The sequence below is a fragment of the Colletotrichum costaricense genome (genome assembly GCF_030867565.1).
Source record: "Colletotrichum costaricense strain IMI 309622 chromosome Unknown Scaffold_3.1, whole genome shotgun sequence".
In the NCBI taxonomy this organism is placed as follows: domain Eukaryota; kingdom Fungi; phylum Ascomycota; class Sordariomycetes; order Glomerellales; family Glomerellaceae; genus Colletotrichum; species Colletotrichum costaricense.
This window is the reverse complement of record NW_026848232.1, coordinates 1,250,077-1,270,468: the sequence shown is the minus strand read 5'-3', so window position 1 is coordinate 1,270,468 and position 20,392 is coordinate 1,250,077. Positions and strand designations below refer to the sequence as shown.

Genomic DNA, 20,392 nt, shown 5'->3' with positions numbered 1-20,392 from the left:
CGGATATGAATTTTAACGACTGAACATGAGCAGTTAGGCTATGGTGATATTTGAAGGTTTCTGGCCAGCATTGAACGATGTCCGGTATCGAGGTGGTGGGCGTGGTCCTTGGTACCATACCGCTGCTCATATCCGCCCTGGAACATTACCGACACGGCGCCTCAGCGATACGGATTTGGCGGAGGTATGACAGAGAACTCAAAAGCCTAATAACCGACCTAGAGAACGAAAGGATCAGGCTTCAAGATGTGAGTGAGAAGCTTCTCACTGGCATCGTTCCGGACTCTAAGGTCGATGACATGGTCAACGACCCATTTGGCCCCGCGTGGCATGAGGATGCCGTTCGTAAGATGATCGAAGCGAGGCTTTGGAACTTGAGGCCCTATCAGATCTTGCTAGAGAAGGTTGGAGAAATCAAGTTGGCTATCGAAGATATAGCAAAGTTAATCGATCTGCCGCTAAATGAAGAGGTAAGGACAAGTCTTGCACCCCAAGAGTATTTACGTGCTCATCCTGATTCAGCATCCATCATCGAACGGCGCACCTCTGGCTACAGCACTAAAACGCATCATGTTCGCTGTCGGAAAGTCCACGTACACGGGATCAATGACGATCATAAAGAACAATATCACCGACATTGAGTCGCTGATCGATCGAAGTATCGAAATGGCCCCTAAGAGAGAATCACGAGCGCGAGGCAGGACAATGCAGTTAGTTCACGAACTAGCAGGAAGCCTTCACCAAGCGCTATTATCCAGTTTTCCAGGCAATTGCTCGCATGAGGTATACATGCAAGTTATGCCGCAAACGCCAGGGAGAGTAGCTCGCCGGAGTGACGAGGAGATTCTGCAGAATATTGATGTTTATATGTCCATGAACTTCGGCATCGCTGACCAGGCTGGCGGCTTTCATCAAGGACCTATGTGGGAAGAGATCGTGATTCGCTACCATCAACTCAAAAAGCCCAGACGCTCAGCCGACACCAACAAACCAGTGGGTAATGACGTCCTTCAGGGCGCCCCGGACTCTGATTCGAAGATCACTATCGCTGCTCCAAACCCGATAGTCAACCTTTGCGAAGAAATACGCAAGCGACATATCCAAGGCGGAACCGGCTCTTATGGAGAAATCACAGACAAGACTTCGGAAAAACCCAGAGAATATCGTGTCTACCCTGGCAAATGCCTGCCCGGTCGTGATGCCTGGAGTGCTGTAGCTCTGCGGGAGGTTCTCGAGGACCCGAGCAAGTATTCCGGTTTACACGGGCAATACGTGGCAAAGAGGAAATTGGCTGCCTCTGTTTCTGTCGGCTTCCTACAACTACATCAGACGCACTGGCTACCGGATATGATTACAAGTCAAGATGTCTTATTCTTGAAGAAGGACTCTCTACTTCGCTATAGCGACACCTTTGTCATGGCCACCCTACCAAGTCTAGACGGAAGATTAGGGAAACAAGCGGCCCCCTTATTAGGTTGTCGGAACCCAGCTTTAGTTTCGCTCGGTATCCTCCTCGCAGAACTTGGGTGCGGGAAGACCATGGAGTCGATGCGAAATACCGACGAAAAGGCAATGCTCGGCGTGTCACGGCTGCTGTGCGATAGACTGACAGCGTATCGAGTTTTGCGGCACGAGCTTGGAGGTACAACTTACGCCAACGCGGTCAGATGTTGTATCGAGGAAGAATTCAACCGAGAACATCTGGACTTGACTGATCAGGATTTCCGGCAAGTGGTGTATGAACGAGTCGTGAGGCCGATGGAAGATGAGCAGTATGGATATGTATAATGAATTATCGTGTATCGAGCTCGTTAATGGGACCAACTGCCCTGAGGAATGTTATATACCTACATTGATATTTGCCTGGAGTAATATTCGTTCACGAGGTTCAGAAAACAAACCTGACAAGAGGGCATTCCCCAGTGATGATGCCTGCGATTACATGGCTAGCGAACAAGAAGAAACGAAAAGAACCCAGGAAACAGACTCAACCCTGAGCCATGATTTTCTAAGGCACTCATGTTGTAATGCTTCCTAGTCCCTTAGTGATGAGGTAGCTTAAGTAGGTTGGAGCTTCGTGGCTATGGACAAGAGGGGGTAGGTATCCCAGACATTGAGGTTTTTTGGTCCGTGCCAAACAAAGTAAAAGCTAAAATCGCGCGCACCTGTCAATGTTCAGCTTCACAGTCTCTCACTTCTCACACACTCAGAATAGCCACAATGACCTATCTTCAACTCCAATAACCCAGAACACCAAAACAGACATCATAAATACTCAGAAGGCAAAAGAATTGACCCCCACCCGATTTGAACGGATAACCTTTCGATCTGGAGTCGAACGCGCTACCGTTGCGCCAGAGGGCCAGATGCTGATTGTTGAAGATTTTCGGCAAAAATGCCGCAGATGAAGGGCCGTGGATAGACGACCTGCGGCTTCGGAATCGGGGGACTGCCCGTCTGCGGGGTTCTGCTCCACCTGAGGCATTGAACACCCCAGTTCGGCCACAACCTAAACCACCACGTGGGCGCAACAACTCGACGTCGACGACGATGAACGGGAATTCTTCAACAAACGGAGACTCTTGGGAGGGGCTGCCTACTTGTAGATTGAATCGATAACGATGCTGCCGACATATCCGTCTACTCCACAAGTTCGTCAGTAACACGGCGAGTTGTCAAAGCTCTTGCGAACCAGCCACCATATGTTTGCGTATGGCGTTTCCATTCAAGCGGCGTTCTTGAGCCAGACTTCAGCCCGAACAACTTGTGACAGCGGGTGATCGGCATTCCATCTCGATTTCGATTTAGTATTACAAGCGCTTATCCCGCTGCCCGTTGATTGTGATGTGCGATTTGGGCTCCAGCGATTTGAGTTGCTTGCATCGGAGCTCGATTACCGTCTTCGGCAGGCGGCAAGAAAACTGCCCTAGCACGACCTCCAAGCGACTCCAAAAATTCCAAGCCTCGGTCGCATGCACGGTCAGCAGCGTCCATCCTGGGCCTTGGGGTCGATGGCTTGTCAATTATGCTTTTGCTGGTTGGCGGGATTGCCCGTTCAATGTCCGAACCGACAACCTTCAACTTGGCAATGGCAGAATCATGAAACGAGCTGGATTTAGATTTCTTTAGCTGCCTCTTTCAGCGAGCAGCTTGAGCGTCGACGATCTACAGTATCTGTTGTGGACGTCGCCGCCAGCCGAGACTTGCGTATCTTTGAGGAACTGCTGTGTTATCGCAGACGTTCCCCATCAGTGTTACGCATGATTTCGAGGGCAGAACAGTGGGTAAAAGGTTTATGTATTACGGAGCCATCGTCAGAGAGCTTCAAGGGCCCTCGCTCCTCAGTAAGACTAAAGTATATGCATGAAGTCATCCACGAGGCCGGCCAAATAGCCTACCTCACAATTAAGTAGTAATCATCCCAGCCACCATCTCCCAGAGCTTTTCACCAATGCGCAAAACCTCGCACTGAGAAACCCTCTTACAAGACAGCCTTACCGAGGTTGTTGTTGAAGTTGGCATCCTTCATGGGCACGTTGGCGCTGCCAAAGTCGGTGTTGGTGAGCGCGGTGCGCGCGGCATCAGTGAGAGACTCCCACGCGATGAGGGGCTGCTGGCCGCCGACGTCGCTGGTGAAGATCATCTGGTGGTTGACGGGCCAGACGCTCTGGTAGCCGATACGGGGGCTGGTGCCGGTGTAGTCGATGCCCGAGGTCTTGGTGTCGTACTCGCCGTGCGCGGAGACGGCGACGCCGAGGACGGTGGCCGAGGTGGAGGCGGCGGACAGCCAGACGACGGCGTTCTCCCAGTCGTGGCGGTGGCCCAGGCCGGAGGAGGGTGAGTCCTTGGGCATGTAGTAGGAGTACATGATGGCGTAGGCGCCGTTGTAGGAGGCGCCGCGGGCGTAGACCTGGCCGGTGCTGGAGGAGCATCCCCCGTTTGAGGAGCCGGAGGTGGCGAGGCCGCCGCTGTGGATAACGGGTTAGAGATGGACTGAGTGAGGTGCTTGTTTAAGTGAGGTGAACATACCCAGTGTCACCAGCAGCGTTCACGGCGGGGAAGGGCACACAGCCGTTGACGACCTTCAAGTAAGGCTTGTACTTGAGATACAAGCTACCGACGGTGCCTGAGGGAACGGTCTCGGGGAAGCCAACGACGGCATCGTGAGCAATGACGGCACGGCGTTCGAGAGGAGCGGCAGTGACTGTGCCGGCAGCGGCAGCGAGCCATGCACCGAGTCGGAGGAGAGAAGGCGCCATCGTGAACCGAAGGTATGATTGGATATGAAGAGGTGGCGAAGGAGGTGTGAGATGAAGAGGTAGATAAGTAGTCTCTCAGATGAACCGGGAGATCGTCTCTAAATATGTGTATCCGATGTCTGAAACTGTCACGACTGCAGATGACGGCTGTGACGTGGGGAATCTGACTCGGCGGAGGGAAAGAAGACTAGCAAACTTGGATGTTGTGATAGACCAGGCCTTGTTCCTGCGTCCGATCAGCGTCGTCTTGCATCTTATAGCTCCTCCCCCGACTCTCGTCGTCTTCTCGGTCCTCTCACGACATGCCATTCATCCACGCGGGCCAGAGAGAGGGTGTCAGCAAGGGGCCACAGCAACCAGGGCGACACGAACCAATATCCCACAAAGCTCATCATCTCCGAGGCTACGGCGCCCCCCTCTGAATGTTAGATGGTTAATCATTCGAGCATCTGAGCTTGTCTACGACCTCTTGACCCCGCCCGTGGCATGGCATTGCGACGCAATTGGGCCATGTGAGGTCTGTAAGGACAAGGGACAAATGCCGCGTGCCGGTGCTAGCAGCCCGAAGCCCCCCTCACCAGCTTCATGTTCTACCGTTCTCTATAGTAGGACCCTTGAGAGGGAAAAACGGTCGATATCGTGGAGTTAAGGGAACCACTGCGGCCAGCTGCCCGTTGGGGGCCACAAAGGAGAAGGTGGTTGGAGAGAAACTGAAGGAATAGGTAGGGGTGGTCATGTAGCGTTGCAGGCCACACTTGAAGGTGCCGAGCTGATCCCTGTCACGGTTCCTGGATCTGGCATCTTGTCCGCCGCCAGTGGGAGACCATGTAACCTCGATAATCCCCTCCCAGTCACTTTCCACCCCCGCTCGAGACGTCAAGTGCCATCAATGCTTCTTGGGTTTTCTCGGGGACAAACGCTTTGGCGGTGACGGGAAATCCACGCCGACAATGATACTGAGTTGAATAGCTGTGGAGTAGAATGAGTCCACGTTTCTACCGCTGGAGAGAAACTCATTTCTTGGCTCGGCCGAGTGGGATGGATCGAGAAGAGTGGAAGATTTATTGATGACAATATCGATGACTTCGCATATCGTTCAATGACGACAATTGACGAATGGCATGAAAGTCGCTTAAACCCAGCCTGCTTGCCTCAGCCGCAACACGCGGGTAACGTTATGCGTCTTGCGGGGAAAGATTTCGCCACACTCTGCGAATGATCTCAACTGGTAACAACAAAGGGAAACCGGGTTGCATCTGGTCGAATGGTACGGAGTAGGGCCACGCTGAATGATTGACCGTTTTACAAGGGTTTCGACAGACGCTGGGGAAACCCACCGTGCCCGAATAAGGTCGTCGAACGAGTCACGAACGACTCGTGGCAGCGAGGGATATATGTCTACAGATCGTATAGGTGGAGCCGCACTGGTCGATGGCGGGTCGGTTGGGATATTTCTTCTCTTTTAAGCCTCAGACAAGCTTCAAGTTCCACATGGCAATTGAAGGCGACTGGAAGCTATCGGGGATATGAGGGGGACTGTAGGTTCTTTTGCTGAGGAGATGAGTTGGTCCGGTCCGGTGACTTATTAGATGTGGTCCAGGCGTCGTGTTGCCCAATATTCTGATCTACTCGAGTCATGGTCTTCGGGTCCTACCGAAACGGCGGGTTCTCGGGGGCCTTCCGATGGGTTTTGATGAGGGCGACGAAGCGTGGTGAGGCGAGAATGCCGTAACACAAAGCGTCTGCTAACCCGGATGGACCATCTTGAGGCTGAAGATATCTCGAGCCAAGACGAAAGGAGAAGGACAACAGCTGACCAGGAAAACTTTCAAAGACCTCGTGTTCAGATCGTGAGTCAAGACCGACATGACTGTATGTATAGTATATTACACATCTAGATCTAACGAGAAACAGAGATAGAGAGAGGAATTGAGATGGGTATCACAAAGCTTTCCGAACATCGTAACAACTGTACGTGATAAATAATCGCCCTCCATAATACAAGTCAAGAGCAATTCGCCCTTTGGGGCTTTGTAACCCGGATCAAACAACCAGCCCAAGTTCGCTTTTCTTTTGAGTAACCATGAAACACATCAAGAAAGACATCACAAACATCGCATGCATCAACTAAAGTCCCACGATTCTCCCCACAACTCGTTCAAGTTCAATCCCAGTGCTTCAAGATTAAAGTCGGGATTGTATGACTGCGCCTTTGCCAACACACTGTCAGCGACGAGTGCTGGGAGTGCTGGGGAGAAGTCGTGGAGACTCACCTGCGGATCAATGGATGGTGGCATCCACGGCAGGGGTTGAGGCAGGAGCCCGTCCATCGCGTTCTGCGACGACGGGTAGCCCTGGAAGGAGAAGGGCGTCACCGACTGAGGAGGACGAGTTAGCCACTGTTCGGTTCTGAACGACGAAAACGACAACGGATGGGCGCGGTTGCTTACTTTTGGTCTCTCGGGAACTTCCAGCCCGGGAATCTTGGACAGCTCTGATGGCTGGCTCGATACCGGAGGTTCCTGATTCGCCAACAGCTTGTAGTGCAGGTTGACGAAACGTTCCGCAGACGATGCTTTGGCTTGTTCGGTGGTCTTTGTACCCAGGTGGGCTTCGAGAAGGCCGAGTGCCGAGCACATGATGGAGTAACCCCAGGGCTCGTTGTTGCCACAGCGGAGGATCCTGTCTTCCTTCATGTGGAGGCACTTCTCGAGGAGTTTGACGGTGTGTTGCGAGTTGATCATGATCATGTTTGTCGAGCCACGCGGCTGCAGCATAGTAACGCTGCAGAGGTTGACGGCCGTGGTCAGCGCGTCCTCGCGGAGGAAGTTGAGGCTGCGAATACCCTGCTCGTAGAGCTTGTCGTGGAGCAGGACAATGTCTCGGGCGGCGTTGTAGTAGATGATCTCGGAGTACTGGTACTTGGCGTTGGATTTGCGAAGCTTCAGGAAAGGTTGGTGGAGGGGAACGATGTACTGGCGGAGTTGGATGTGGAGCAGAGTGTAGGCAAGAAGAGGTCTCTTGCCGCCGTGTGTGTTGTTGCTGTTGTGCTCCCAGGAGGGAAGGGAGTCGATTTCGTGCGTGATGTCGTTGGTGTAACGGATGACTTGGTCATAGTCCAGGTCTCCAGGCGGGCCGCAAAGGAGGCGGCTCAACTCCATGCGCAGCGGCAGACTCTGGCGGGCCAGATTCTGGTAGGAGGAGAAAGTGTACTCCTTGCCGTGCTTGGAAGGCGGGAGCTGCGTCGTGTCTTCGTCAAAGTCCTCGTCGTCCAAATTTCTTGGTGGCTGCACATCGTAGTGTAACTGGCTCACAAGCGTGGGCAGTCCGTGATCGAAAGAGGCTTGCATGTCAAACTCTTGCACTGTCGCCCAGATCCTCCGTCTCATCTCCTGGTTGTAGACTGAAATCTTGCTGGCCCCCATGATGCCGGGTTCCCGGTGCAGTCCGACGGAGATGCCGTCCTGGATAAGAGCGCCGGAGTTCGTCCAGAAGCGCTTCTTCTTCACGGTGTTGACCCGCTTGGCGAGATACAGGAGGCAAGCAATCTGGTAGTGGATGAGCTTTCGGTGCTTCACACTCTGGTGATCTTGCCAATTTTCAACGGCCTTGATCCACTTTTCAGCGGCATTCTGGGCGTTGGAAATCATTCCAGTGAACCTCAAAGATTCGTGGGTGTGGATGCAGTTTGCTACTGCGCAGATGGAAAGGACGAGAGCGGTAAGTGCTGCGTAGCGGGATTCGGTTGGGTTCTCCCAGAACTCTGAGTACTCTCTGCGGAAGGTGGGAATGTGAATGATGCGGTGCATTTGCTCGAATTGGTCAATGTAGACCTCGAGCAAAGCATCGCAGTGCTCCTTTGGTGGCAGAAGAGCCTCAAGCTGGGCGTCAGGCTGAAGGTAGAACTTGTCTCTGTCATCCTTGCGCTTCTTGCGGTCTTTCCGGTCATGAGCCTTCACGGGCTTGAGCCACTCATCTGCTGTCTCCTTCATGAAGGGGCACAGACCAGTCAACTGTAATGCAGTCAGATGAGAATTCTTCATTAGGATGAAAAAGGGCTCATATGAGCGAGAGAGACCTACCTCGATGAAAGCCATTGTGGCGTTGTGAGGACCAAAATACCGCGTTCGGAATTCCTTGCCCCTGAAAAAGCGGAGCTCTGACTTGTCCCCATCACCATACTGATGCCAGCATGACTGAAGCTCTGAGTTGTTTGCGCAAGGGTCGGCTGGTGCTTCATTGGTCTCATCCTTTTGAGTGAGTGGCGAGTTGGTGCCGGCAATTGTGCTTCCATCGAATGAGGACATGGCCTGTCGTGTGAGCTGAGTCTTGAGCTGAGCGACCTCGAGCTCGAGGCGGCGAATGCGGTCGTGATCCTTGGCCGCCTCGCGGATAAGAGAAACATCGGCTTCCTTGCCGGGAACAGCCAGCTCGCCATTCCTCCGTGAGTCGAGCTGGGCAAAGGCAGGCGGAACGCCAGAGCTGGCGTTCAACACAGCACCCGACTTGGTCTCATACGTGCAGCGATCCGGCGTGCCGCTCTTCAGGCACCGTTGGCACGGGTAGCCTCTGTCACAAGACAGCTTCCTCCGGCGACACTCCAGACAGCTTAGACGCACTCGTTGGCGCTTGCGGGGGTGCTGTGAGTTCTCATCGTCTTCGCGTGAGTTAGCGGGAGACAGACTCCCACCGTCATCCACTGAAGGAGACATTGTATCGTTGGCTGAATTCATGGTGTTGATGCGGCTCAATCTTGTAGCGCGGGAGGCGAAAATGATCAAAAACGAAGGGAAAATGTACCGCGCGTGAGACACAGGCCACGGCCACGGTTATATCAATCAGTACCGAGTTACAAATGGATTAGCCTCCGGTCCGGAGTGGGCACATTCTACCCGCCGCTCGCTGTCAAGATGTGCTCGAAATCCAAGGGAAGAAACTTCCCCCTGTCAGTCAGCGAACGCTACCGCCGAGCGAGCGTCGTCAGTGTCTTAACAGTTTTTGCATGGGAATTGTATAGGACGATGTTAAGCCTTGGCAGGATAGCTTACATAAGGCCGACAATTCCGAGCACCGAGGTGCTAGAACCGAGCCCCTCCGAGTGATGCTTTCCACTTTTATGGCAGTCAGATGTGGGGCATCTGATAAGATTAGATCGGCCCTTCCCCTCTCAAAGGTCCCCATTCTTGACTCACACGACAGGGATTAAGATCAGATAAAAATTTTGTTCACTAGCACCCACCTCAGCTGCAACCCACAAGCCGACCGAACATGGGGATGAGCCGACGCAAGACGCGTTGTTCCCACCATCTTTACCTAAAATGAACAAGGCCTTCATCTTCCATCATCCACGCAGATGTTCACGGCGATCCACGATCACGAGAATTCCCCCGACCGTCCCTCTCTTTCTCTCTGCCTGCTGGCCCTACTTTTACAAGTTCGTTCACCACGACAGACAGCAGCAAGACACGACCTTGACGCAGCAAAAGACGCGACGAAAATGCGGCTTGGCTAGGCTCAGCAAAGTCAATCTGTACTTGACGATCGATGTCTCGTGACACACACCATTGAGCGGTAAAGGGGGCCGTCAATGCCACGCGAGTCACCGTTGCATCCTCCCAAAAAATGCCTCTAATGTCGTCAGAACGTTTCCAGGAATACCTGCTCTATCCGTACTGGCGGACCATGCAGAAATCAGGGCTGTGCCACACCGACTGCCACTAGTCCTGCCGACGAGCCCGGTCTTCGCGATGGGCGTTCTCCATCAATGGATCTTTTTTGTCATTCAATCCCTCGGGAATGCCTTGGCGCCAACCTCTTTCATCAGGTCGAAATATCCGGTTCAAGGTTGTCTGCACTGTGCACTGCAAGCCTGCATCACAACGAGGGATATTCGAACCTGAAGAAGACAGACTCTGGACGTGAATGGGGGAGACGACGAACGAGATCGACAGGTCACAAAACACTAAATCTGTCAAACATGACAACTTGACAAGCATGGAAGTTGCTGGCAACAACACATCTCAACGGGGAAAGTGTCAAACAGTGGTCTCCCCAGCTCCAACGGACAACGTTGTTGTCGGGTCCCGAATCCCGAACCCTTCCATCCATTCTGGCCATTCTGGTGGGATGTCCCCAATTCTGAACTTTTGAGGATTCTTTCCTGTCCAAGACATGGGACTGGGGCCAGCCATGCGGGCCAGTCGTTAATCACTTGTGGAGAAAAGTCTTCCCAGCTGCAACGAGTCGAGGCCATTCACGTTCCCTTGCAGATTGGGGACCCCATCCGCTCCAGTCGACACGAACGGACACCCCACACCAAAAGGCCCAGAAACCTTTTTGCAGACCTGCGGACTCTGCACTACATCGCGCGATCGTCCACGCAGCGGCGGCTACGCAACCGCAACCTTCAATCCTCGCGGCGATTTTTCTTCAACCCACAAGTATTTTCTTATCAGATCAAGACATCCCTGTCACCACGGATCATCGCTCCGAGATCGGTGCATGGGCCGACGTGAGCTAATGTGCCACATGGAGGCGTTCAAGCGTTTCAAGGAGATCGACGTCAAACACTGCACAGAATGCTTGCTTAACTGCGCGACACACAGCCGCCATGGCCCCGGTGTATTGTAGCACGCTGAGACGTGAACCGGGGCGGATGCGAGCCCGTGGCGATTGTTTAGTTTCTTCTGCTTCTCGTCACGAAGAGTCGTGGCTTTTTCGCAAAATAAACCACCCGATCGTTGGGATTTCTTTCTTTGAGGTTGCCGATTGATGATTGCGATGCAGTAACGGTGTTTGGCGGACTTTGTACGATGCTTCTCTCTTTCTTTACTCTGACCGGATTGCTGGCGATCGTCGGAGCCTTTCACATCCCTGGCAGGGGCTTCGATCGGTTTATTTCCATCTGGCTGGAAAACCAGGCGCGTCTGCCCACATCCCTTGATGGCCTACCCCATTCGCTAACGTTGGTTACTCGACAGGATTTCGCCAAAGTCGTTAAAGATTCCCACATTGCTGATCTCAAGAAGGACGGGATTTTGCTCACCAATTACTACGCGCATACCCACCCCAGTCAGGCCAACTACATTGCAGCTCTTGCTGGAGACTACTTTGGCCTGAACCATGACGAACCGGTCCGACTGCCGTTAAACATATCAACCATCGTGGACCTTCTCGACTGGAGGGGTTTGTCATGGAAGGCGTACATGGAAGACATCCCTGGTCCAGGTTACTTGGCTGCTGCCAGCGACGGCCAAACGGGTGATGGAAAGTGGGACTATGTACGGAAACACAAGTTGGTTTGCCCAGGGTCCTGCTGGATCCGCCGATGCTAATATCGTATCAGCCCCTTCGTGTCATTTGACTCCATCAACCTGAACGGATCCCGCCTGCTCAATATCGAAGGGTTTGACGACTTCAAGACCGACTTCGAGAAGAAGAAGGTGCCTCAATGGGTATTCATGTCTCCCAACCAAATGAACGATGGCCACAATACGTCTCTGGAGTATGCCACAAAATGGGCACAGGATTTCCTGAAGCCAATGTTAGCCCCGGGCGCCTTCAAAGAGCGCACGCTCATCCAACTCACCTACGACGAGTCTGACGATCACGGAAAACCAAACAAGATTGCGTCACTACTCTTGGGCAGCGCACTCCCCCAAGACAGGAGAGGGACGGAAGACAAGACCTTCTATACACACTACTCAATGTTATCAACAGTCCAGTTCAACTGGGAGACGCCAAATCTGGGCCGGTACGACGTTGGGGCCAATATCTTTCAGTTCGTGCAAGACCTCGGTAGCAGAGTGCTTGTACCGAACAAAGATCCACCCAATATGGCCTCCGTGAACAATTCGGAATCGTACTTTGGACCACTTAATGGGGATGCGAGCAAGTTCCGTCCCTACCCACCCCCGAATCTTGCTCTCAATGGCTCCAGTGGACTTCCAATTCTGGAGCACACTCGTCTACAATGGGTCTTCCACAACCAGCCGACTCCATACGACGGGAATGGTACTCTTTACGATGCCAATTCCCAACCTCAGTACATCCCGCAAGCCGTCCAATAAACTTGGTCGGATGCCAGGCCGAAGCTCATCCCACGGGCTCGCATATGGGATTGTCCAAGGAACGGCCGCAATATCATATGGGACGCACGCAAGGTTGAGACGTCTTGCCTGATTCGAAAGAATTCGAGTCCGTCATCTTCCACCCCCATGGGCGCTACCAACCAGATTAACGTTGCGAGAAAACGATCTTTCGATCCACGTTGATACAGCTCGATATCTCGAACATAAACGCACGATGTGCTCTGCGATTTGAGCTACTCGGCCATCTGATAATGACAGACGTTCCCAGCTTATCATAAAGATGCTGGACGATCTCCCGAGGTCCATTAAAGAATCTTTGCGCGGGATACCCCAGACGGTCAGCGGATGGCTATTTTAGAGCAAGCCACCGGATGGTCCTCAAGCATAAAGTGCGGGAGTCGACACCGATGAAATCAATGAAGTCGATGTCTGGGATGCACTTGGTGCATGTGGTACTCTCCAGAGATACCGAGCTGGCAGTCGGCGCTCTAGTGTCCCGGGTCGATGATGATGATGGGGAAGCAGATTTTGATTGTCGACAACTCAGAGTTTGGAAATGCTAGTCCGTTTGCGTCACGCCTTTCGGAGGCTGGTTGGCCGACGGTAGGCTTGAGACATCTTTCAAGCTTGGGAATGTGATTGTTTGGAACACCTCGACAGCCTCCGCCACAGTCCTGCTTTTCGGCGGTCCCATATTGCCCACGTTATACCATTTTGCCCATGTTACACAGCCGGGCTTGTCGCCAACGGCGTCATGGCCTGCGCCTCGCGGCATTTGAGCAGCAAATTTCAACGGCGAGACGAAAGGATGGCGGGCATATGTAGTCGCAATCAATCTATTCCATTTTACTATCGATCCAGATCGATCTGGCTTGTCGCCTTGCCTGAAGCGCGAGAAGAAGGCATTTCATTGTAGTCCGTACCTGCTCAGATGCCAGCTCGAAAGACCCGTCAGCGAACTGTGTCGACGGACCAGCCTCCGGAAGATGCGGAACGTCCGGCAAAGAGAATGTCTTGATCTCGCGGTCCGTCTTAAGATGGACTAAGAGCTGGTCAATCCGTAGCAATTTCGGTAGACGGGAGATGCACACTACCCGCAGCATCGCCCTTCTCATGAGTCGTCTATAATCCTGAGACGATCGATGGAGACATGGTCAGAGAACAACGGGAAGCGGGAATTGATTCGGCACAGAAGCGGAATCGGAACGGATGGACTCGCAAGAAGTGAGCCAATGGGAAAAGCTCCCGTGTCTTCATATGACTCAAGGTTATTTGAAGCGTCAAAACAGTAGCCTGATTTAGATGGATTCCTCATCTAGAAGATGCTTCTGAATCGTGGTAGTTCTTCTAGACGCAGGCCGAGCACAAGACTACCATCGTGAACTATGTTGACGTGCTCATTCAATCGTGCCTACTTTCTTAACATCCAAACTGATTCAGTCTGCCCAATCGCGCCGACTCGCCCACCCATGCCAACAAAGTTCTACGCCAGCCACCCGCTGAGCCATCAATGATGCGACTTGCAGAGCATAATACCATCTTAGCGTTCTCCAGGTAGAGCCGTCCTCGCGCTTGCGTACTAGCGCCAGGAGTTGGAGGGAGCGGCGCATCACTAACAACACGAGGGAATCTAGTCCCTGATCCGTCGTGGAATGTCTATGGAATGAATATGCCGGGTTTTACGCACGAAATTTTACTTCCCTCCATATTGTTGAAGGCCGATTCTTGCGCCCGGTGGCTGCCATTGAGCCACCGCCAGACACGCCCAAATCCCCCGCTCTCGAAGCATTTCGACGTCACCACGGGAAACCCTCAAGGTGGTAGTCTAGTTTGAACCGTATGCTACGAGAAGTGCCGGGCCTGCAGATCCCCCGCAGGCAGAGAGACATGCATGTAGCCGTGGGGCGTGGATGCCGACACAGTTCTGGGAGAGACATTTCCTCCCCTCATCAAGAGATAGTTGACGATCACGCGTCGGCACAACCGAAGCACAAAAAGAAGCGTTACCCGCAACGGGCATGCTGCTATTTGACTTGCTGACGGGCACTTTTGGCACGTTGGAAGCCGTCTCTGTACCACTGTTTCGTATCCAGCTTGCCATCGTGTAACAAAAGCCTCCCGTTGGACTCAAGAAGGGAAGCCAATTACCCAATATACCAACTATTGGCGGGTGCCGCCTGAACATCCCGACAGACTGCGCGATGCTCGATCATATGTCAGTGCCGTGTCCACTCTTGCGCTAGCAATTTCGCCTGGCGTTGCGCTGGTCTCTGGTTCTCCCGTGCTAGATGCATCTGAAAGTCTGAGAATGATGGCCGATGCCAGTCTGCCTGGCTTGGCCCTGGGATCTCCTTTGGCCGAGACTCTTGTATCCCTGCATGGATCGACGCTGCATTTTGATTACATACACCATCCCGAGGCACGGACATACACTCAAGGAAGGCCTTCTCAAATGCCGCGATTGTTCATCCTTTGTTCCTTCGGGTGGGGAGGCACGGGAGGGCATTGCACAAAGAAGTTTAGGAAGCTTTTCGCAAGTGGGAGTGGGGATATAGGTAAGGCTCATGATTCGAGGCACCGCGTTTTCTTCTCTAGCCTCATGGTGTTGTCCGTGTTGTGCTGAGGTTTCTCCGCAAATTCGATGAAACTCAGCAAGCCTGCCGTGCAAAAAGGCAAACATGATCAGTACAGCCACAGAGCACAATGGCTTGGGCTCTCTTCAGGTCGGCGAGCATCATTACTTTTTGTAGTGGCTTTTAGAGAGACAGGGGGGAGGGGTAGTCTCATCCCACCGGCTGGCTTTTCATCTTTGCGGCAAGCTCATGTTCCTGATCCTGCTCCTCCACGGCAAGACCATGATGGCGATGGGTGGAAAGCCCCCGAGAGTCCCAGAGGAGCATTCCTGACCTCCGGTACCACGGGACCTGCACAAAACCGTCGCGCCCGGAACAACCTCAAGCAAATCACCACCAAACGCATGGACGCAGGACCCATTGCCACGAGGTCCGATTGTCTCTCCCGTCGATCCCTGGCTCCGCAACCACAGACTGGGCTCATCGACCAGTTACACCCGCACGAAAAAGGGTATCACAGACTTTTCCCTGAAGGTTCGACGGGAAGAGACCCCTGATCCATGACACAGCTGCATCTTTCCAGTTCCTCCATGCGCGTGTGAAGGCTTCATCTGCGTAAGGATGCTGGGGGGTTCTTAGAATGGGTTGTTGGAGAACGGCTTCGCGGAGCCAAGTAAAGTAGGCTGGCTATCTATGTACTGGTTTTGTTATTGACTCTCGAACCCGTTACCCGTACCCTCCTCCCCGGCCGGACTGTCTTGGTTTACCTAGATGGGCTTACTTCACTAGGAGTTAATAGGCCAGGAACTAATCAGCACACTAAGACCGGATGTGCCCAACTAACCTTAGAGTTTGCCCTTGTCATTGGCTTTTTTTTCCCGGCAGCTTCCCCTGAAGTGGTGCCTGCTCGGACGGCAGCCCATGCATCCGCTGCCTTATATCGTAGATGTCCTTCCCACGTTGGCCGGCCGGCAATCGTCCTAGTTGATATGACAAACGTCTGTGGTTGTCCGTCAAACCATTTGAGGCAGATTCGTCCTGGTCACGACGATCACTTTTCTGTCTCTTTCCGTCTTTCCCTTCTCTACCGCCCTCTCGGACACCATCACCAGCATCATTCGCCATGAGACATTCATTACTGCTCGGCGTCGCAGTCGCCTTCCTTGGTGCTGTGCAAGGTTCTCTGTTGGAGTTCGCGGCCAAGTTGCCCCCATGTGGGGTGGGTTTTCCCCCTTCCATTGCTCAGATTTATGAGACCTGGCTGACATCATTCCCATCATCTAGCTGGAGTGTACACTCGAAAAGTTACCACTATCGGCGTGTAAGGTTGCGACAAACGATACTTGCATATGCAGTGATTACGACCTGCGGATGAGCATGCAAACATGTCTCGTCCAGCGGTGCAAGAAGCTAGAAGCCATAGGTAAGGCTTTCCTATCAACTAATCACAGATGCAGAAGATGAACTGACAGCGAACACAGACGTTGCAAGGATAGAAGCTGAAGCATGCCAACGTCCGGTTCGTGAGCGAAAGGTGGACATCATGGTACCACTCATCCTTCAGATTACCGGGATACTGGTGGTCCCGTTACGGTTATACGCGAGGTGGACGACGATGCATCGATTCGAGGCCGACGACTGGATCATGATGTTTTGCGGCGTACGTTGCATCGATCATGAATATTGAGTGGGCATATTCTGACAGACTATAGGCTATGTTTGTCGTTTTTGTCGTCGTCGGACAGCTTGGTAAGTCTAGCATTTGTTCGATCCTATGGTCCTTACTAACAGCCACACAGCCGGTCACGTTGCCTTTGGAGAAGACGTCTGGATGGTCGAGCCAGATGAACTCACCCTAGGATTAAAGGTTAGAGGGAAAATCACATACGAATGATACATCAGATACTAACCTTTGCAGCTCTTCTTCATCGACGAAAGCATGTACCTCGCCTGCCTAGGCCTAACCAAGATCTCAGTACTCTTCTTCTACCTCAGGATCTTTCCGAACAAGTCCTTCCGATGGGCAACGTACGCGACCATGACATTCATCATAATATCGACCACGGTGATTCTCTTCATGCAGATCTTCCAGTGCATCCCCTTGGATTTCAACTGGGTTGGCTGGAAAGGAGATTACGGTCCGCACCACTGTCTGAACATCAACACACTAGTTTTTGTGGCTGCCGGGCTGAGCATCAGCCACGACCTCATTATTCTCGCCTTGCCTCTTCCGCTGCTGTGGCACCTCAACACTTCGAAGCGCTCCAAGATAGGCATCCTGTTCATGTTCAGTCTCGGCATCTTCGTCCTCATCACCTCATGCATCCGGCTCCGCTACATCGTCTCGTTTACGCAATCACTCAACCCGACGTGGGACTTCACGGACCCCCTCATCTGGTCCGGTCTCGAGGCTTCCGTCTCCATGATTGTCGTGTGTCTCCCCGCGCTCCGGATTTTGCTGAAGCGCGGCTGGCCCAAGCTGTTCAGCACGATTGGCACCGCGGGGCCCCACTCGGCGCCGAAGAAAAGTTCCAACACGTCATCTCGGAAGGCGTACGCCATGAAGGCGGCCGAAGATGGCGATGGAGACGGAGAAGGAAACTACAACGCGATGAACGAAAGGGACGAAGAGGTCGCCGACGCAGAGTACGCCGCGAGCGAAGCGAGGGCCGCGAGGAGGATGGCTGAGAAGAGGAGCAAGTTCTTCTCGTTTCGGTCGACGACCGTGGAACCGAACGAGAGCGAGATCGAGCTGGAGTTGGGCGACAAGATGCGGGGCGAGGTCAGGACGCAGATCAGGTGCCATGATGGGGAGTCTGCTTCGAGGGGGAGCTCTATTGAATCTGGGATTCATGTGAGGACGACGACAACTATCCACGACGCGAATGGGAAGACATTCTGAGACGTCAGATGGGATGGACGATTACGCATACACGAGCAGGTCTAGGGGATTCGATTTTTTTGCATTGTTTTCGCTCTGAAAACTACAGTACTTAGGAGACGGATGATACCATTGCATCGCAAGGCGTTGGATTTACTCAAGGGGGATTCTCTACAGGAAAACATGTATGGATATAGTGAAAAAGTAATATCATGTTTAACTATCAGTATACCTGAATGGCTTCTAAGACGAGCAGATTTTGATCGATTGTAACAAGATAGATGTCTTAAGGGCAACAAAATAAGGTGTATCGAGCGAAGACCGACTCGAATCCGACGATCAGACGACGATTTACTTGCCAAGAAAGGCGTTCGTTCATCCGGGGTCTCCCATAGTCCACAACTAGGGCTTGTTTCATCATTTCAACGTCTCTCTGAACACCGCGTGGGCCGCTGACAAGGATGAATCTGGTGTAAAGTACGTGTACATAAAATAGCTCATAACGTGCCCGAAGATTCTCGTCCCAATAATGGCCTGATTCCATCAAGGTTTCGTAAGAGGGGATGGGGATTGGTCGATAAGTTAGGGAATGATCCGGCTCCGCGTGCGATTTTTGGCCGTTCGGCGGAGTGACTTATGATCGGGGGGAGAAGGCGGGGAGAAAGATGCAGAGAAGAAGTTTGTTTGTCATTGCCGTTGAACAAGCATGTTTTCTGCGTCTCATATGTCCCGTCATATGAGACGCCAGAGGTATCTTGAAGGGCTCGGCTTGGAGGGATGGGGTGGTGTGTCGTTGGGGAGCCCAGCTTATCTTACGGCACTGCAGACTGATCGTTGCGTAGTAACAGAGCAATTCTTGGTTTGAGAGCAGCTGCACGATGATCACTGCAACATCACGAATTGACGGGTCAACCGCTGAGATGAGCAAGTTTGGCTCAGCTTTGTGGCACCTTTGTGACCATCTCTTCCCATGTTAGTCGGATACTTGGTGACTTTCCCTAGATTCGACAATGAAGTGATGTGAGTATAATGTTCATGATCTACGCAGATAGATGATCCGTAATGTCAATCAGAAAAGGGAGTGAGAGATTGACCCCCTCACCTCGGGCCAACGCCGTTGCAATAATCCCAACGACTGTGAACGTTCTATTCTCAAGTCTCCACTGTTCGATTTGAATTAGGGCGAATCATCGGTAGTCTTGATGAACTGAGGCTATTGAATGATCTTCGGTCCAGGAAAACACATTTTGGTTGCGTGCAGGCGTGGACCGACTTTTTGTTGAGCCCCTCGGTCACAAGTATCTAATTGAGAGTATGGCTCGACAGTTGAGGATAAGGTACCCTAGTCACATCGTTGGTATGGTAGTGACGGGTTGAGGCACCTTCTGATACTAGAAAGATCCCATAGTGATCATGCTAAGCCGCGGTCCCTCTTGATACCCCATTGATGTGCACGACAGAGCTCATAGAGTACGTTCAAGATGGGTGTTGCTACAGATCGCTTGTGTGCTTCTCGGCAGATTTCACCAAGGATATTTTCGTGCTCAATCAGGTTTCCCTGGAGAGTATCAGTGAATACAGCCGTACCAAGTCAAGCTCATGGGTGGAGGGGAAAGTGGAGGAGTCATACCTTATCAAAATCAACTTGCATGCTGGGTTCGATATTCTCATCGATTGGATTCATCTCTATAGCCTGTGTCATGGCACTTGACGGGATATTGTGGCCTGTAGCAGCAGCTACTGCGATTACTTCTTTCATGGCCGGTACGACCAAAGAGTTCATGGAAGCATCCGCCGTCCGTAGCTGGCTAGCGTTCACCCTCGTTAAAGCACAGATGGGGTTGAACGAAGCATTGTAGACGAGTTTGATCCACCGGTCGGAATCGACGTCTGGCTTATAGAGGCATGTCGTCTGACCTCCGGCACTATACATCTCAATGAAGCGTCTGGCGGCGTGTTGCTGTTCTTCCAGGTCGATGTTGGGGTTGCGAAAAGCGCCGATGTGGAGGAGATCGGGCTGCTTCTGTTCGACGACGCCTGGTAAATGCTCGTGCGCGTCGATGCGGCTTACTCCAGAGAGAACAATGGTTGTAGGGAAGCGACTGAAGAAGGGTAGTTGAATATTGATGCCGTTTTGGATGAGTACGATGACCGTCCGGCCTGGAACGACGGCTGGAGCGATGATGTCTGGCAGGCTTGGACCGGCGTCTGGGACGTTCTTGGTGCAGCAAACGACGTAGTCAAAAACGCTATCAGAGCCCGAGTTTGTTGATGCCGGGACGCTTTTCAAGACTAAGGGGACCGCGACTACCATGAGCGACATGGTGAGAAGAAAACCAGGTTAGTGGAACTGACCTTCGGTAGGCCGCCAACCTTCTTTGTCGCCGTGTTCGCAAGACTTCATTGTAAATCCATTGCGCTTCACGACATCGAAGTTGGAGCGGAGGACTGCGGAGACCCGAGCCAATCCTCCGGCTTCGAGGTTGAGAGCGGCGATTGTGCCGATGCCTCCACACCCGACAAGGAGGACGCGCGCTTTGTCGGATGTCATCTTGAAGACCGTGATCCTGCATGTGCCTGAAGGCTGTT

At 52.7% G+C, this 20,392-nt stretch overlaps 8 protein-coding genes across 8 annotated transcripts; 3 read left to right on the top strand and 5 right to left on the bottom strand.

Annotated features, from left to right (window-relative positions):
* Nucleotides 1–77: 77 nt before the first annotated feature.
* Nucleotides 78–1,788, top strand: CCOS01_03226 (uncharacterized protein; the record flags this gene model as incomplete). The annotated part of the gene is made up of 2 exons (XM_060451412.1): nucleotides 78–470; nucleotides 523–1,788. The coding sequence occupies 2 exons, from the start codon at nucleotides 78–80 to the stop codon at nucleotides 1,786–1,788; spliced, it is 1,659 nt and encodes a 552-aa protein (XP_060317677.1).
* Nucleotides 1,789–2,820: 1,032 nt separating this feature from the next.
* On the bottom strand, nucleotides 2,821–3,117 carry CCOS01_03225 (uncharacterized protein; the record flags this gene model as incomplete). The annotated part of the gene is made up of 1 exon (XM_060451411.1): nucleotides 2,821–3,117. A coding segment is annotated over one exon (297 nt), but the record flags the coding sequence as incomplete, so codon positions are not given.
* A 364-nt stretch (nucleotides 3,118–3,481) lies between these two features.
* Nucleotides 3,482–4,259, bottom strand: CCOS01_03224 (necrosis inducing protein; the record flags this gene model as incomplete). Its single annotated transcript, XM_060451410.1, has 2 exons — nucleotides 3,482–3,968; nucleotides 4,030–4,259. The coding sequence occupies 2 exons, from the start codon at nucleotides 4,257–4,259 to the stop codon at nucleotides 3,482–3,484; spliced, it is 717 nt and encodes a 238-aa protein (XP_060317675.1).
* Nucleotides 4,260–6,382: 2,123 nt separating this feature from the next.
* Nucleotides 6,383–8,992, bottom strand: CCOS01_03223 (uncharacterized protein; the record flags this gene model as incomplete). Its single annotated transcript, XM_060451409.1, has 4 exons — nucleotides 6,383–6,637; nucleotides 6,710–8,272; nucleotides 8,342–8,800; nucleotides 8,879–8,992. The coding sequence occupies 4 exons, from the start codon at nucleotides 8,990–8,992 to the stop codon at nucleotides 6,383–6,385; spliced, it is 2,391 nt and encodes a 796-aa protein (XP_060317674.1).
* A 2,079-nt stretch (nucleotides 8,993–11,071) lies between these two features.
* CCOS01_03222 (phosphoesterase) lies at nucleotides 11,072–12,328 on the top strand (the record flags this gene model as incomplete). The annotated part of the gene is made up of 2 exons (XM_060451408.1): nucleotides 11,072–11,553; nucleotides 11,605–12,328. 2 exons carry the CDS (start codon nucleotides 11,072–11,074, stop codon nucleotides 12,326–12,328), a joined length of 1,206 nt encoding a protein of 401 aa, XP_060317673.1.
* A 1,846-nt stretch (nucleotides 12,329–14,174) lies between these two features.
* CCOS01_03221 (uncharacterized protein) lies at nucleotides 14,175–14,534 on the bottom strand (the record flags this gene model as incomplete). Its single annotated transcript, XM_060451407.1, has 1 exon — nucleotides 14,175–14,534. The coding sequence occupies one exon, from the start codon at nucleotides 14,532–14,534 to the stop codon at nucleotides 14,175–14,177; it is 360 nt and encodes a 119-aa protein (XP_060317672.1).
* A 1,511-nt stretch (nucleotides 14,535–16,045) lies between these two features.
* CCOS01_03220 (CFEM domain-containing protein) lies at nucleotides 16,046–17,824 on the top strand (the record flags this gene model as incomplete). The annotated part of the gene is made up of 6 exons (XM_060451406.1): nucleotides 16,046–16,141; nucleotides 16,207–16,345; nucleotides 16,404–16,582; nucleotides 16,635–16,671; nucleotides 16,722–16,789; nucleotides 16,841–17,824. 6 exons carry the CDS (start codon nucleotides 16,046–16,048, stop codon nucleotides 17,822–17,824), a joined length of 1,503 nt encoding a protein of 500 aa, XP_060317671.1.
* A 1,390-nt stretch (nucleotides 17,825–19,214) lies between these two features.
* CCOS01_03219 (uncharacterized protein) lies at nucleotides 19,215–20,354 on the bottom strand (the record flags this gene model as incomplete). The annotated part of the gene is made up of 3 exons (XM_060451405.1): nucleotides 19,215–19,361; nucleotides 19,434–20,110; nucleotides 20,159–20,354. The coding sequence occupies 3 exons, from the start codon at nucleotides 20,352–20,354 to the stop codon at nucleotides 19,215–19,217; spliced, it is 1,020 nt and encodes a 339-aa protein (XP_060317670.1).
* Between the last annotated feature and the right edge of the window lie 38 nt (nucleotides 20,355–20,392).